Here is a 16,735-nt window from a genome sequence, read left to right as displayed (position 1 = left end):
TTTAAGTAAAAATACAGCCATATAGGTGTAAAGAGTAGAAGCCAAAAGTAGTTTAGCTCTAAACATTTGTGTAGCAGCGAGGTAGATGTGATGTTGCGCCTGGTTGGTTAAAAATTACACTCACTTTATTCTACATGTGCTTTAAAAAAAATAAGTTCACCAAAAATAAACTGTTTGCACCAGATCCAGATCCTGCTGTATGATAATAAAGAAGCCATAAGCGACTCCGGTCCATCCAAAAGTAGGGACTATTCAGCCGAACTGTGCTTACACGGAACAGATGGCAAAGAATCAAAATCAAAATTCTTTTTTTCTTGACTGTGGCAATATGACTTCATTTTACTGCACAACAAACATTTTAGAGTCCTTCGTCATGGTTGTGCTGTTTCCATTGGGGTGCATGGCTTAATATGAGGCCTCAATGAGCAAAAATGTGACCCAATAAAAGCCGAGACATTTCTTGGGGTTCAGCAGGTTAATGGTGATGCCAGATGAATATCAGGCGAACACATGCATTATTCATTTCATCATAAGGAGACCATTAATGTTCGTATCAAATTATATGGTGAGGCCTCCTATTAATGTCGAGACATTTCACTTCTAACCAATAAGGTCAACCTTGTAGTCGTGACAGACGACAAGCCAGAGGGTCACCAAAGTCAATAGGGTTCATCCTCTGGTGTTACTGAGTAATGTACCTAATTTTGTTGCGATCCATTACATACTTCACTCAAAATCACAATCCTAGAGGAAAAGTCAGGGGAGCACCGAATCTACAGCAGCATCCTGTAGGAACCACAAACGTCATCAACTAATGTTTACTTCAGTCCATCCAATAGCTGCAGAGATTCAGTCTCAACACAGGCATCCCTAGAACCAGGCTAAACCTTTTGGATTAATAAGTAAAGCACTCGTCTTCATTTCTGTTTGGCCGACAGTCAGCAACGTACTTATAATCACCAAACCCCCTCCATCAGTCACATCACTCCTGTTCTTCAGCAGCTCCACTGGCTCCCAGTCCACCTCCACATCAACTTCAGAATCCTTATGTATACCTTCAAGGCCATCCACAACCTTGCCCCCCATACTTGTCCGACCTCATCCACATCGTCACCCCATCCCGTCCTCCTCAGATCTGCCGCCTCCTTTTACCTAACAGTCCGTCCTTCCCGCCTCACCACCAAGGGGAGCAGGGCATTTAGCCTCGGCTCTGGAACACCCCACCACCTCACTTGCGGAACCTGGACTCTCTCCCCGAATTTGAAAAAAGGACTCAAAACCCACCTCCTTCAGCTCACCGACCAGTGCCAATGAGACTGTGCTTTTACTTGGTTTTAGGTTTCTGTTCTCACCTCTTGTGTGGTGTTTTATCTTGTTTTAACTCAGTATTCGGTGACCTTGAGTTCAGTGAAAGGCGTTTTTAAGAAAAATGTATTATTAATTATCATTCAGTGTTCTTTATGTGAATTCTATGATAGATTTTCTTTTTTTTAATTGACCTTGAATTTATGTATAATGTTTTTTTTTTTTTCTTTTCTGTTTTTGTAGATGGTATCTCTGGAACTAAATATTAAAATACTAAAAGCATTCATTACACAAGGGGAACTTCCCAGACACAAATTAAGAAAATGTGCCCAAAATCGATATCCTGACAAGCTCCAAGAACGCTGGTCCTTTAATTCCCACAATGCAATGAAGTTTTTATTGTGATAGAATTCCTCTGCCCGGTTAACACTCATGCCGTGCTCCCAGTTCGTAATCTTAATGTTAATTATGTTATCTCAAAGGCTAGGCAGAGATAACCTTGACGACCTCATCAGGGTCGTTCTTTTTTTCTTTCTCGGACTTGAAAAAAAAGTGCTCCAGAGCCACAGAAGAAATTCTACAATAGTTTTTCTTTGCTGCTAGCACTCCTAATGACTAGTTCATTGGTGTTAATATGTAAAATTGATCTTTGCCCGTTATCCAAGTCAGGCTCCACAGGTGTTTGAACTTTAATCCTCAATGATTTGTGTCAGTATGTTACATGTAGAGATGAAGCAGACCAAACAGACGAGAAGATTTCAAAGCGCCACGAGCCACAATGTGCAGGTGCAGAGGCTGCGTAATTCCTGAAGTTAAGCACACTGTGTAAACTCCTGTGATCAGCAGGAAAAGGGCTCGCAGCTACGTCTCAGGCAGTAATCAGCGTAATGGTCTTGTGTGGCATCGAGTTAGGCTGTGTTTATATGTAGATCAGAAGGTTTTGTGCTACCAGAGCTGGGTTTCTTGAGCTTTTTCATCTTGTACCTGCTCTGTAGCTTCTCCCCTGGATTCACGCTCCTTGTTGTTTCCCATCCTACTTCTCATCTTCCATTTTCAAGAGCATCAACTTGCTGCTTCAGTCACTCCGTTCGGGGCTTTTTCTTTTGATCAGGCCTAATCCTCATTATTATTTACGGACCGTGATTTTTTTTTTTTTTCTTTTCTCCCCCCACCTCGCAACCATCGCTGCTCTGCCACACGAATAAATCAGCACATAGTATGGACTTTGATCAATTATAGACTATTCTCTAATGGACTGTGTCCCTTCAGTGCACCCCCTCCCTCCCTTCCTTCCTTCCCCACCACTCCTCTCTGCTCGGCATTGTGCTGCTCTGTTAAGTTCACTGTAACATCTATGTAAAACGAGCTTTAAATTATTTCATAGCTTGTACACCAGCGAAGCTAGCATAATATATTTGGATAATGTATTTATGCACCGCACTGGGTTATGCTAGCAATTAGTGTAATAGTCTGTTTCAGTGGCCGTGGTTTCCAAAAGTAATCCATAAGCAGTATAAGGATGCACGCTGTGTATCATATTTTAAATGGCGACATTAAAGATGCCTTAAAGAGAACATTCGTCTTTGGAATTATAAACAGGAGAGCAGCCTCAGCCAGCGATAACCGAAACTATAAACCAGTGTTCACGGAATGCAAATACACTGGAAAGAAACATTAAATATTAAAATAATTGCCCTGAACTGTTCATGATTTAAAACAGGTGTATTTTTAACTGTCAGACGATGCATTTTTTACCAATATCCGCAGTAGAATTCTGATCTAAAACCGTATCGTCTTGTCTCTTTTTCCTACAATCTGGCAGAACTGTGAAGCCGCATTTTTTTTTTTCCTTTTTCTAGTTGATTAGAAGAAAGGGAGAAAAAAAAGACCATAAATTTCATGTTCACAGCTGACTATCACTTTGAACGTGATGCTTCAGAATGAGCCTGAACCTAGACGGTCTAATTTTAGTGCATTAAATCAGAGAGAGAAAACACAACGCTGTCCACTACTCACAATGTAGGAGGAAGAAATGATTATTCCGATAAATGTAGTGCTCTGTGATCTGGCACAAGGGAAGAAGAGGTGAAACACATGGGCGCATATTCCCAGTGTCCAGACAGGAAGGCTGGTGGGAGAACGTCTGAGTGTGTATGTGGTATACTTTGAATCATATAAACATACAATAAAGTTTAATGTCGTAGAAAAATCCCAGCCATCTGAGATCGCCGTTGACGCTTTCACTTTAAAAAGAAGAGTCCATGCATGAAGTTAGATGGACGCTAAACAGGATATTTCCGAGAGACAGACCATGTAGCTGTTTAAATAAGCTCCCACAGTCAATCAGTATAAAGCAAATGATCCTTGTTCCGTGTCAAATAGGCTTAACTTAGTCGCTGAATGAATGAAAGAAAATAGAAGAAGGAATACTTGCAGTTGCCTGTTTTGTCAATTAGATTTAGGGACTAAGAAAATATTGTGCAAGTTAATACTGCTAATCTCAGGCAGCACAGCTCGAGAGCAAACAGTTGATCCTTCACATCGAAGCGAGTTCCGTAAATTTGCAAGTCAAAAATCATGGAGACATCGAAGTTGGAAAGTTACATATCCCTTATTTGATCACTATTTTTCAATGTGCACACTGTATACGTGCAGACCTTCATGTCAAGTCATTGCATAACGTTTTTGTACCTCAAAAGTAACCACAACATCTCGCCAAGAACACACAGTGCACTATATTCAACTCCAGCAGCAAACTCCACAATCAGCGTGGTAGAAGATAGGATTAAATTCGGAGTCCCGTTTGCACTTTCAGTGATCTGTGTCGACTCACGTCTTCCAGTACTCCTCATATCACACGAGCCCGGTGCATCTTTGCCGCTCTTCACACTTACGTAACAGAAAATCACCCATAAAGCTCCGTCATGCATTTCTAATGTTTTCCATTCCTGCACTCTCTGTATGTTTTGGCGCAGATCACTAATATTTCAAACAGCGAGGAGTGGAATGTATTATCGAGGGAGCTCAAGTATGACACGAAGCACAGTGTCTCTCATGCTCTGCCGCTTCCATAAAATCACTGTTTGCTCATCTTTAGGGCTCGAGTTGAATCTATATTTGTGTTTTTCTTGTGCAGCCTACCGTGGATGGAAATGTTGCCACCTGAGGGTGTGGTTTTAGGTATAGGACGGGATGATGAAAACCCTTAAGGTGCAGAGGAGTTTTTTGATCAGCGTTAAAACCCCTGGCAGGTGAAGTGTAGACCATTGATTTAACATTGATCATCTCATTCCCTGCTTGGGAACCTTGGGTCCTGGCACTCATGTGGGTGTTACTTTGACATGTACCACCCTTCAAGCATTGTGACAGACCAAGAACACCCTTCCATGGCAACAGCACTCCCAGATGAGAGTTGTCTTGGTAGCAATGCCGATTAAACCTGTTCAGTCTACAAACTGGACGCGGTCGTCTAGAGCCATGACAGTGCCTCTTTGGGGCTAAATGCTGACTGCAACATCAACAAAGGGAAACTTCTGACTAGACCGACTATTCGTTCGCTGTGCTGGAATCAGGATATCAACTGATCCAGTACGGTGACCGCTGATGGCGCAAACGCCCGCTCACTGCTGCCCCGTTGGACTGACTGCTCGGCACCCGCCCCCGTCGGAGCGAATACCCACCCGCCACCGCTGTGCAGCACCCCCAAATATTCGGGATAGTTGTCATTAATTGGGGCCGAATATCCGGAGAACAGAAATTGATATTCGTATCAGCCCTACGTCTGACCTGCTGTTTTGAATTTTGGGGGTTTTGTTTGGCTTCGTTTGCCTTAGTTTTCGTTTTTTGATCCCCTTTGAGGGCCCAGTTGTATAATCAATTGTTGTCTTTTATTTTTAATTTTAACGTGTTTGGTGTCAGTAAAACCCATTTTTGGAAGTGAAACCTGTCCTTTCACCGCTGAGCTCCCAAGAGCGTGTCATGTTTAGCAACCTATTTACTGAACCTCAACTCAACATAAGACGTCTCTCTTTTCTGGTAAATTGCTGAGATTTTAGTGGATCCATTCCAAGAAATTGGCAATGTTTGCGAAGAATTCTGTGCCGCAACGGCAGAAGGCTTCTCATTTAGTCCCGTTTGTTTGTCTTTTGTGTTTTGGCAGAGATCTCCGGGAACTCGGAGGACATCCCTCTGGTACGCTGGCGGCAGCAGTGGCTGGAGAACGGCACTCTGCTCTTCCACATCCACCACCAGGACGGCAGCCTGAACCTCCCAGAACCGACCGAAGACCCAGCCAACGATTCCACGAAAGAGGAGCTCCGCATCCTGCACATCTCTGTGATGGTAAAACTTTCTGTTCTGGGACCGCGTGTTCACAAAGGAAGCTAAAAATGGAAACTTTTATGTCTAATAGTGCAGTTTCCTTTCTTTGATGCACAGTCAAAACAACTTTTTAATTGGTCAGAATCTTTCATTTGCAGGATGAAAATGGTAAACGGAAGAAACAGTTTTATTTTTCTTGTTTCATTAAGATGTATATGGATTCAAATATGTAAAATTTCATTTAGTGTGTTTGAGAATGTTTCAGCTTCAGGGTAAACAACTCAGAAATATCATCTTGGAGATGAGATAATGTCTTGTTTTTGTTTTTCCTTTGGATTTCATATAAAACAGCTGACTGCACAGATTTTTATTTTTTCCTGAGTACAGGGTTTAGGGAGCAGATAAATCTCCAGATATATGTCCTGGCACAATAGTTGAGTCGAGGCAAAAAAGTGCATGTCTGTGTTATAGCAACTCTTATTTGTCCCAATATACATGATATCTCATTCTTAACTTTTTTAAAAATATCTCCGCCGCTGTCGCTCGGCTGCCAGATATAATTATATTGAACACATATTGAGTGCATGGCACTCACTCTCGGCTGCTGCTCTGCTGCCACAGGGCACAGACATTAGACACAGACTACGGCTGCATTACAACTGTAAAGACGAGGAGGGAGTCGGGGTGGACGGGTTTTTGTGGAGATAAAAATGTAAAAATAGACACACACTTCTACCCTTTTATTTGAGAGATGCATTCTACAAACTCCAGCAGCAGGACGTACATTCATACAGTTGTACGTTTTAGTTGCAGAGTGTGGATATTTGCATGCCTACACTGCATCAGACCTTATCTGCTATGTCGGCAGAGTAGGAAATGAATCCTTAGATCTCGCAGCTTCCTCCTCTTGCCCGAGGAAATGTATATTTATTAGATCTTAGATATGCCACACCTACTCCCAGTGCCCTTTTCCAGCCCAAAGACATTACAATCGCGCTTTGATGGATGATATGTATTTTCAGACATTGAAAGCATATTATGGCTGCATACACAAATGATTAGTCAGCTTGGGAAGACTTTCGCCAGCAGCTACATCTGCCGAATGGAGGCAGCGAGCCGCGCTTCGACACACGCTGAATGTCAACGACCTTCAGCCCTCCATGTAATGACAAATAACTGACCTTGACTATCCTCTGCATGTTTTGCATGTGTTAGAAAACGTCAAGTCGGTCGAGCGGGCGCGCAGGCTCGAGCGGCGACAACATTTTCATGTGGAAACGAGACAGCCAGCGTGCAAGTCCCGCTTCTTCCCCGCTTGCATTTTCCACTAATCTCACATTTTTTACTCCCTGCTCGATCTGCATTTCACATCTCATCAACCTCAGGTCCGTGTCTTTGTGCTCCCTGCTCTACTAATTCCTCATCCTGAAAGCGCTGCCACCGGGGTGTTTTCGTCAAGGTGTGGGTAGAGAAGGATTAGCATGCAGATATGAGCAGACCGTGACAACAGATGGAGGCGGTGTTGCCACTACGCTGCCCAGGCCCCGCTGCAGCTTGCCACCCGGCTGGAGGCCCCGACCTATAAATCCAAAGCCGTGTCACTTGTTCAGCTCCTTGTGGGTACAGAAAAAGGTCCTGCGAAGGCTGCTTTATGGGCTTTTTAGCTTGAGCACACACCTGTAACTGGACCGCTTTCCCTTGCGTGTCCTAGGGGACTGCAGAACAGTAGCAGCCAGCACAGGAAGAAGATACAGTAGCAAGACTGTGAACGTCTGAAATGGATTTGTTCTTGGGAATTTCTTAGACAGATGCAAGGAAACTTTGGTGTTATTTACTCATAATTTCTATCAGCCATATTCGTGTTTCCCTTATGAAATGCTGAAATCTGGCCTCACTGGGACAACGTGTCTGAAGTTGACCATGTATCTGACTTTGTGAAAAAGGTCTAAGTATATTCTGACCACAAATCTGTGCCAGACGGTACAATATCAGTTCTAGATGTGTGTCAAAGTTTGGCATACATGCACAATTAATTGCTGCTCAACGATGTGAACAGAAAAAATCCATATGAGAGCAGAGGCACTTCATCAGATATCGTCATCCATCTGTGCTGCACTTGCTTTTTTTTTTTTTCTAATGTGAGTAGTGTGGCTGTGGCTCAAGTGATAAAGCAGGTCGAGCCTTATCTTAGGGTTGGTGGTTCCATCCCTGGCCCCTCAAGTATCCTTGGGCAAACTGCTGAAGTTGCTACAAAAGGCATTCAAGCACTTTGAATGGCGGTTCAGCCACAGAGTGAATGAGAAAGTGCTTTGAGTGCTTACCATTTTTGTTCCTCACCTTTATCCAAACTTGCGCTTATGAAATGTTATGGTAGCCGATGTACTTTGAGTCATTTCATGTCATGCTATGATTTGTTGGTTTCCAGGGTAGGCGAGGGTTGTGGTTGCAGTCACACTAGTCTGTTGAAATGGTTTGTTCACTCTTCCTTGTACATATCTGGCAGTGTGGATTTGGACACAACATTTCTCTTACTAACTGCCGACTTTTGTCTCAGACAGCCCATAATTGGGTCTCCCTTTAGGCAAGGTTGTAAACAAACCACCGTCTGGCCAGATGATCTAAACATTTATTTTCATAATGTCAGGAATAAGTCATTGGACAGAAACACAATGCAAATGTGCCGATATGGCAAGTATAATACATCCAAGTGGAACCAAGGAGTTGCTCTGTTTTTTTTGCTGCATCTAAGCTCTGTAATATATTGATTTTTTAAATCTGATCAATCAAGACAAAAATGTGATCTTAAAGGCCCTCCAAACTCAAATTTGACACCCAAACCTGACACAGGACTCTAAGTTAGCCATTCAAATGCTACTGGGACCTATTGTCTACACTCCAAAGGTTTTTGCAAAAAAAAAAAAATGGCTACTAGTACTGACAATGAATACTTTGTTGGGAGTTTTTGGGTTTTGATTGGACAGCAGGACTCTCACTGCCAGATATCAGCAATGAACTTGAGTGTAGTTCTCAATAGGGATAATGGCCAAACATACAACAAGCTGTGCTGTACATACTAATAGGACAACAAATAAGCATTGTTTTTTTATGTCCTAATTATTCTGTCAATGGTCTCAATTGTTTGAAAAAATTTAAAAAAAAGGTGCATAATTACTGTTACAGAGACAAAGATGACATATTCAAATGTCCTGTTTCGTCTGTCCAGAAGTTCATAACCCAAATGTGTTAATTAGACAATGATGTACAACAGAGAAAAAACATCCAAAGCTAGAAGCTAAAAAAAAACCTTTTAACATTTTTGCTCGAAAAGTTATTGAAAAATTAGTTATTGAGCTAATTGTTGATTATTTTGCAGTTGATTCATTTAAATTACTATTTGTTACAGCTCTAGACATACATATCGATATACTATTACCAGTGTGCTGAATGTCACCAGTCCAGCGTTTAAAGGATTTTCATTTCTTTCCTTAATATCCATCTCAGGGGTTGTTTTACAGAGCTGCAGTCATATTTTTTTTAACAAGCACACGATATGGGCTTTAACTGGTCCCAGGACTCCACAACCAAGCCAGGTCAGCCCAGTCAGGAACATCTAATATGCTACAGTTCATTGCCTGGCCACCATGCCCGCCACGAGACTGTTTACACCTAATGGATGAGTTGGGACTCCAGCATGTTTAGACTTGAAGACAAGCCAAACTTATTATGGGCCTGATCCTAAAGGGGAATCAGGTTCAATGGAGTGCACCAAACTTGAGATCTGTCGCCAGAAAAGCTTTTTTTTTTTTTTCTCTTTTCTTCATCTCTCACTCCAGCCAATCTGGAATCTTACCCTAACATTAGAGTTTCTTAATTTTATTTATTTTTTTAAAGTAAGATTTAAATGAATTGATTTGATGAAATTTAAGTGGTTTAGCCGGGGTATTTTTAAAGTGCAGTGTTCTAAAGTTGGAGGTTTCCTCATGCAGGGTTCAAAGCTTCTCCCCGTGCATTCACATCCAGCAAGGTGACCACGGTGTCCTCCACTGGCTGTGGCTGGTCATTCATAATAGATGACTAACCTTGTGTATGTCTGTACCAACACCGGGTGAGACACTGGCAGTTCAAAGACACGTCCTCAACTTCAGCTTGAACCCTACAGGCACAGACAGTTACAAAGTAAATCCCAACACTCTTGGCGGATGCAGGCCAATAAAAACACTATATATATTTCAAACGGCGTCATATTTTCAATGTAGCATGACTGGTTTATCTATTGAGACTCTTAAGCTCTAGTGTATCATTGCTATACACATTTCTGCCTTTTTAATTTCCAAATTTTAATCAGCTGCTGTTTTGCCACAGGGCCTCAATGGATCAATCCAATCATCGCATACAGTACGGAGGCATCCAAAACAAACTGAGTCAATTATATTATATGAAAGCCTAATATATTCCAGCTTACGGGTTAGATTTGATGTTTGTTCCCTGTGTGAATCTCTTTTAGCTCTATGGTCTTTCCTTAGAGGCCGTAAAACAACTTTGCAATTTGGGCAAGCATTATAGTAAAAACCCAAACAAAAAAAACAAAAAAAAAATTACAAATCCAATGAGACAAAGTTAAAGCATCAATTTTTTGGGAAGAGTTAGTCGATAACAATGTTTCAGCATATTGCAATTCAAGTGGTCTGAGTGGAAACTAGACTTCTTGTGGCTCCTCTTGACTCTATTTGTCGGCTTTAGAAAATCTAGCTTATCACTTTGGACGATGACAGGTCTTTTTTAGAGACAGAGCTTTTCCTCAAATGTTGGAAAGTGGCAGAAAATCCGAACTGGTTACTGCATCAAGCGATGTTACTAAATCTGGGTTGCTCGCACGTATAAAACGTGTTTACATACCCGTGCTCGTGGGAGGGTTTATTTTTTCCCCTTTCCAGATTTCCTCCTACTTACCGCAGCTTTAATAAAAAGAAAAGTAAACGGAAATAATTTCATTTTGAATCTAGTAGCTCTGCCAACATACTAAAAGTTCACACTCACTGAAACTGTACATTTTTGCTTCACGGCGTACAGTGGCCACAGGGCAGCATGGCCGGATTTGGTTTACCTCAGCTGTGCCGAAGCCCTTGAGGCACAAGTTTGCTGTGGATCAGTAGTGTGAAAAAAAAGCCCTCTCACTGTGCCCACTCAACCCAAAAGGTGAGGAGCAGTCGAGTCTGTCAGAGCCGTATGGCGTCTGATGTTAACGTCAGCACATACTGCCAGCCTGCACCTTTGTTCTTGTCTGCTTTAGCCGGCTGAAATAGAAACTTCAACAGACATGCCACGGGTTTGGAGATTCTAGTCGTTGGTGTGGTCAATCCTGTCTCCTAAAAATATGTTTATTGCAAAATCCCTTCGTTAAAAAATACAAAATATAAAGAAGACGAAATGGTACATAGTAGTGAAGCTGTGTTTTTAGGGTTTTTCTTGGCATTTGTGAGTTAGGTGGCACTCTGCTGAACTTCAATGACAATACAGTTGAATCGAATCGAATCGTAAGCAGCCCTGGAGAAAGTTGGCCAGAATTTCGGCTCAGATAAAGAACTTAAGCATGAAATTTCTGACATTTATTTTAACTTCCCAGGAAGACAGTGTTTTGAAAGATTACCTGTTTGTTGTAAATATCCTATTGTGGAAATATGGTATTTAATTCCAACCTAATTTGCCTAACAGCCCAGAGGAGGAGGGGCTCATTGCTACTCCTGCACAAATCCAACTAAAGCTTTAATGGCAGATGGGGAAAAAAAAAAAAAGAAAGTCAGATAAGCTATAGGGGGTAGCGAGGGAACAAAAGTACCTTGAACATGACAGGAACCAACAGGGTTTTATTCATGACATACTTCCTCTGGGTGTTGCAAATCTGTGTGTTGATCTGAAAAACAAATGTATATATTTATTTTTTTTTCTGTTAAAAGGGTAGCTGCCAGATTGATATATACAATATGGATCACTGCGTTGGATTGCAGCTTTACATCCTTGGGGCAGGGGAAATTTCTGCGCTAGAAATGCGTGTAGGGGATGGAAGCGAGAGTGGAAGTGGGGTTTTACAAAAAGAAGGAATGAATCTTTCGCATCTCTGCTTTTTGCAGATGATGCGGGTCTGTTGGCTTCATCCGGCCATGACCTTCAGCATGCACTGGAGAGGCATGCAGCTGAATGTGAAGTGGCCGGAATAAGAGTCAGTACCTCCAAGTATCAGGCCACGGTTCTTTGCTAGAAACTGATAGATCTCTCCCTCTGGGTTGTGGGTGAGTTGCTGCCCTAACCCAACAAGTGATGGAAAAAGGGAGTTGAGCTGGAAGGCAGAGCTCTTAGTCGATCTGTATGTTCCAGAGTTGTAACCCAAAGAGTGCGACTGTGTGTATCGCCAGTTGAAATTAGTTTCCTTTCTGGGCATGTCCAACTTGGAGGAGACCCTGAGGTAGACCCAGAACTCGCTGGAGGGATGACATACCTCACCTGGCCTGGGAATGTTTTGGACACCCCAGAAGGAGCTGGAAAACTGCTGGAAAACCCTTAACCTGGTGCCACTGTCACCAAACTCTGGATAAGCAGAAGAAGAAAATGGATGGATGTTTGGATGGATGGAGAAGTGGATCGATTGTGAGATTGGATGGACAAATAAGATATTAGAGCTACTGTGGTGGTATAGTGTAAGATGTTAAAAACATATCCTCGTGGGCTGTGGACTGCAAGCCGGATTGATTGCAGCTGTGATGTATGTCACATCCTGTTTCAGAAAGACAACAACACCGTCTAATCCTTTCTAAATGAGAATCCTGACTTTAAATTGAAAGGCCGAAAAGGTGGAGAAACGCATTACTCACTCTTTGTGTTGTGATATTTTTCTATCTTCGAATTGTGAGTCCCTCAGCGCAATGCACGATGTCTTTAAAAAAAAGAAAACATCATTTCCTTTTTCAGTATTTTTACACTTCCTTTGCATCATTTAATCATACTTTTCGCAATGTTTATCGTCTTATAGTGCGTGGGAAATAAAAGTAAAAGTTTCCCTGTGCCAAACCTTATCTTTTCACTCAGCCACATTTATTATCCATCTATAAATCTCTCATCCAATTTGTGTGGAATCGTTGATAGCAAAACTAATTGCCAGGATTTCACCAGGATCTTTTAACATCAGCAGTATGAGGAAAAAAAAAATCCTTCTCTTGTTTTGTCTCTCTTTAATGTCATGCGTCACTGCAAAACACTACTTCTCCAGAAATGTCGTGAAAGTTTTTGGAGTCATAGAAATAGTTTCCGTGTGAGTCTGATACCTTTCATTTCTCTCATTAGTGTACAGCCATCACTGCGGTGGCAAACATTTTTTACTTTTAGTAGTTGAGGAGAGGGTACAGGAATTCTGACACACACAAACCAACATCACCCACCAGTTTATGGGAAGGGATGATCTTTGTGACACAGCTCAGCTTGTAGGATATTGACATTCATGTGGTGACCCTCCTAAAACCCGCGTTGATGACATTGATCGTATAAACCTTAAATCAATGTGGCCCTGACCACTTGTAAAGCAGTGGCCTCGGCTGAATCCCGTCCTCCAGAGTCGCTCTCTGAGCACCACAGCATGGCGTGGTTTTGAAAAGCCTGCCTGAGCGAGACAAACCAATCCATAGCTTCCCTATGGGCTGCGAGGAAGGCACACAGCCCAAAAGCCTGGCCTGTTTGTAGTACTGCTGAATCTCTGATGCAGGCAACAGAGCACCACGGGTTGGTTTTTACAACAAAAACAAAACAGCAAAGTGAAATTCAGTGTTTCAATAAAAGGAAAAAAAGTACAGGCTTTCCTCTATTAAAGCTGCACTAGGTAGTATATTTGTGCTAACAATGGATCAAAAGTTTGTGTGCCATGCGAAAGTTGCTTGCAACTAGTAATTTCAGTTTGACCGAGGCTTTATTAGTGGTTGATGAAAGGTGTTACCAACTTCAAGAGCTGTTATTTTCGCGAGTGGACGAATGGTGGTCAGACTTTGTGGCCACTTTTCTGACACTTCTTTTTATGTCAGTAGCGAAGCCAATTAAATGGGCAGAAGGATGATAACATTTATTTTTTAAGTTTAACTGCAAAAGTGTGATTTGTTCACTGTTGCTTCAGTTATAGTTTAAAACAGATGCAGGACAAGACGAGTCTAAAATATGACTTGTGCACCAAACCAGGTCTGAAGCTCCAAGTGACGAATCCACAGACACTTTTCACAACAACATACAGTTTCTCTCACCTCTATGGCACATGATAACCTTTTATTTTGGTGTTACTCTTATCACCTTTGGTTTTAACGATGTAGTAATCATCAGCGTATCACCTGCAGTAAAGTAGTTTGGAGAAGCAGAAACTTGAAGCAATGAACTGCTGTGATCTGAGTCAGCAGGAAAATGTATGTTTGCCACCTGAAAAAAAGGCCCTTTTAAAATTATCTGCATCAATTTAAACACACCATATGTTTAGAATATCTCCACCACTTTACCTTTCCGTCTGGGAACCGAACCTTTGATATTGCTTTTTGCTCTCTTCAAAGCCAGCAGACTCCAGTAATTTCACCTCGCGGAATATGGGAGCTGCTGGTGCACCACTTTATGGCTTTTAACACTTTAGTTTGGAGCCGCACAAATACGTAAAACACCAAAGTCATGCAATAACGAAACAAACTGACTGATCTTGGCAGAAGTTTTTTTTGTTCTCCACAGCAAAATAACTGGTTTTGTCAGTGGAGTCTGGTGGCTTTGAAGGCAGTCATATAACTGCTTTATATCCCCATTGGAAAGGGCTTTCTAACGGGAAGGTAAAGGGGTGAACATATTCTGAATATAGTGTATATTTAAGCTGGTATTAATGTGTTTGGTGGCTAATATATGTTTTGCATGTCACGCCATCCACAACAGTTCAACTTCTGTGGACGTACCACCGTCCAAACTTATCGCCTACCATCTTTAGTCGGATGATAAACACCTCATACCACTTCAAACCCTTCCAGCTATCCATTTAAGCAGCCGTTTCCATCAGGAACAAAAGCTCTGATAAAGACTCTGTATGCTACCTGCTTCCCACCACTTAGCAGACAGACTACCAACTAGCTGGTGAGCACACTGGAACATTCAGCAGTTCAAGAAGTAATATTCTCAGCAGTAGACGGACACCCAAACAGAGCCAAAATGAGACTTACAGTCAGAGACACAAATCCAAATGTATGCTAATAATTCTCCTTGCTTGCTTCATGTGTAAATAGCTTTGCCGCTAACATGCTTGCCGAAACAACTCCGATGTTGTTTGAAGCTCCCGAGTGGCCAATTAATCTAACTTTAAACTTGATGATTTAACTGCGAATGCGAGCATTTTGAGCTCCTCTTTGCTTTTCTTTCACTGATCAAGCACCGAAGCTTTTCATGTAAGCCGAGCTGTTCTCGCAACACTTCCATCTTTCATTTCCATTCTATTTGTAGCAATCGAGCGCAAATTACACAGGACCCAACTATCAAGCCATTAAGTCTGCGATGTTAGAGTATAATCTTCCTGCTCCCGTAAGCTACATCTCAGCGAGCACACAGGAGAAGTCAGCCAGACTTCATATGGCGTCAGCGTCAAATCATTTCCTCTCTCTGTTGGGATTTCAGCAAGGGCCAGAGTCTTATAAAGCAGACAGCATGTTTTTAATAAGTCAGACTTGCATTGGAGCTGAAACGTAACATGCTGCTCGGCTGGTTTATTGTCTCTTTGCAAATGTAGGACACCACACCGGCTTTATACTAAAAGAAGATGAGCCATGGACTTTTAGCCCCAATTTAATTTCCTATACAGACAAGCCTGACTGAAAGAGAGGACAAAAAAAACAACAGAGGTAGCTGACTCAGTACCAGTGTGGTCTTTCTGTTGTTTTTCTTTTTCTTCAAGTTGCCGTCATGCCTGCCCGCTAACATTTTGCTTCACGGCCACACACACACACACCACAGACGAGCAAGCGGGGACATCTTTCCACTGCCACATTTTATTTAATCCATAAATAAGATTAAACGAGGTTATGAAAGAGACACGCCGTGACCTTTGGAAATAATGCAAATACAAGTCTGTATCAGACCTTGATACATATTTATTAGTGGTGTAGTTGTAAACATTATACAAATTTAATTAACAGATTAAAAGCATCGACCTTGCTCTTATTATTTCGCAGCGTAATTGGCAAGTCCTGTACAGTTGATCTGTAAAACAACATATTCAATGATGAGATTTTTATGATTTACGAGATTTTGTGGTTAAAAAAAAAAAAGAAAAGAAAAAATAAAAGCCTGGAGCTGGTGTGTCTAAATGTATATGTGGGGAAAAAAGTTCATTTCAACTGAGTGCAAATACTGTCCATCTAAACTATCTGCTGCATTTGGATGACGGTCCATTCCCGGGGACAGGACATTCTGTCATATCTGAGCCAGACGATCGTCTCACTTCCCCACTCTAATAGTAACTGAATATCATCAGGTTTTATGCAGAACACATGCGCTGTTATTTTCCCTGCATTCTACCGTACGCTTCTAATTTTCAGAGTATTTGTCGAATATTTGTAAAAACAGTGAACTGCAAGCTCTCATTCACTGCCACCAAAATGAATTAGTCACACCCGAGCAAGTGCAAAAATGACTTTGGGGTTTGTGCAGATGAAACTTTAGGAATGATAGTCCCTTGAACATTTTTTTTGCCAAGAGAGATTCAGAATATGAATACACCAGAAACCTGCTAAATATGGAGTTCAACGTGTCGAGATACTGTATATTCAGCGAGATTAATGTAAAAGACAGTATAAGGCAAATGCGAAAACATTTCTACATCCCATGTAAATACCATAGTGTGCCAGGTGGCTTGTAACGTAGATTTGGAGAACATTGTGTTGCATTGCATTACATTGCTAGACTACAATTTACCAATGTTTCCTGAACGCCCCACATTGCAGGCTGTGGGAGCTGCTATTAGTGGCTGCAGTGCTCAGACTGGTGTGCGACCAAAAATGACTTTGAAAAGAGTAAACTAAGGAGTTCTAATGCCAGATTTGTCCAAGATGAAACAAGAGTG

General features: G+C 41.8%; 1 protein-coding gene across 1 annotated transcript in view; it reads left to right on the top strand.

Annotated features, from left to right (window-relative positions):
• Window positions 1-5,464: 5,464 nt before the first annotated feature.
• astn1 (astrotactin 1) overlaps window positions 5,465-16,735 on the top strand; it is a gene marked incomplete at its 5' end in the record, with an annotated part of 380,551 nt that continues 369,280 nt past the window's right edge. Inside the window, one exon of the mRNA XM_008278851.1 lies at window positions 5,465-5,646. Within this exon, the coding sequence (XP_008277073.1) occupies window positions 5,465-5,646 (182 nt within the window). The remainder of the gene's footprint in view (window positions 5,647-16,735) is intronic.

The sequence above is a fragment of the Stegastes partitus genome, unplaced genomic scaffold, assembly GCF_000690725.1.
Source record: "Stegastes partitus isolate 25-593 unplaced genomic scaffold, Stegastes_partitus-1.0.2 Scaffold134, whole genome shotgun sequence".
NCBI lineage: Eukaryota > Metazoa > Chordata > Actinopteri > Pomacentridae > Stegastes > Stegastes partitus.
The sequence above is the reverse complement of the archived record's forward strand: the minus strand, read 5'-3'. Positions and strand labels throughout refer to the sequence as shown.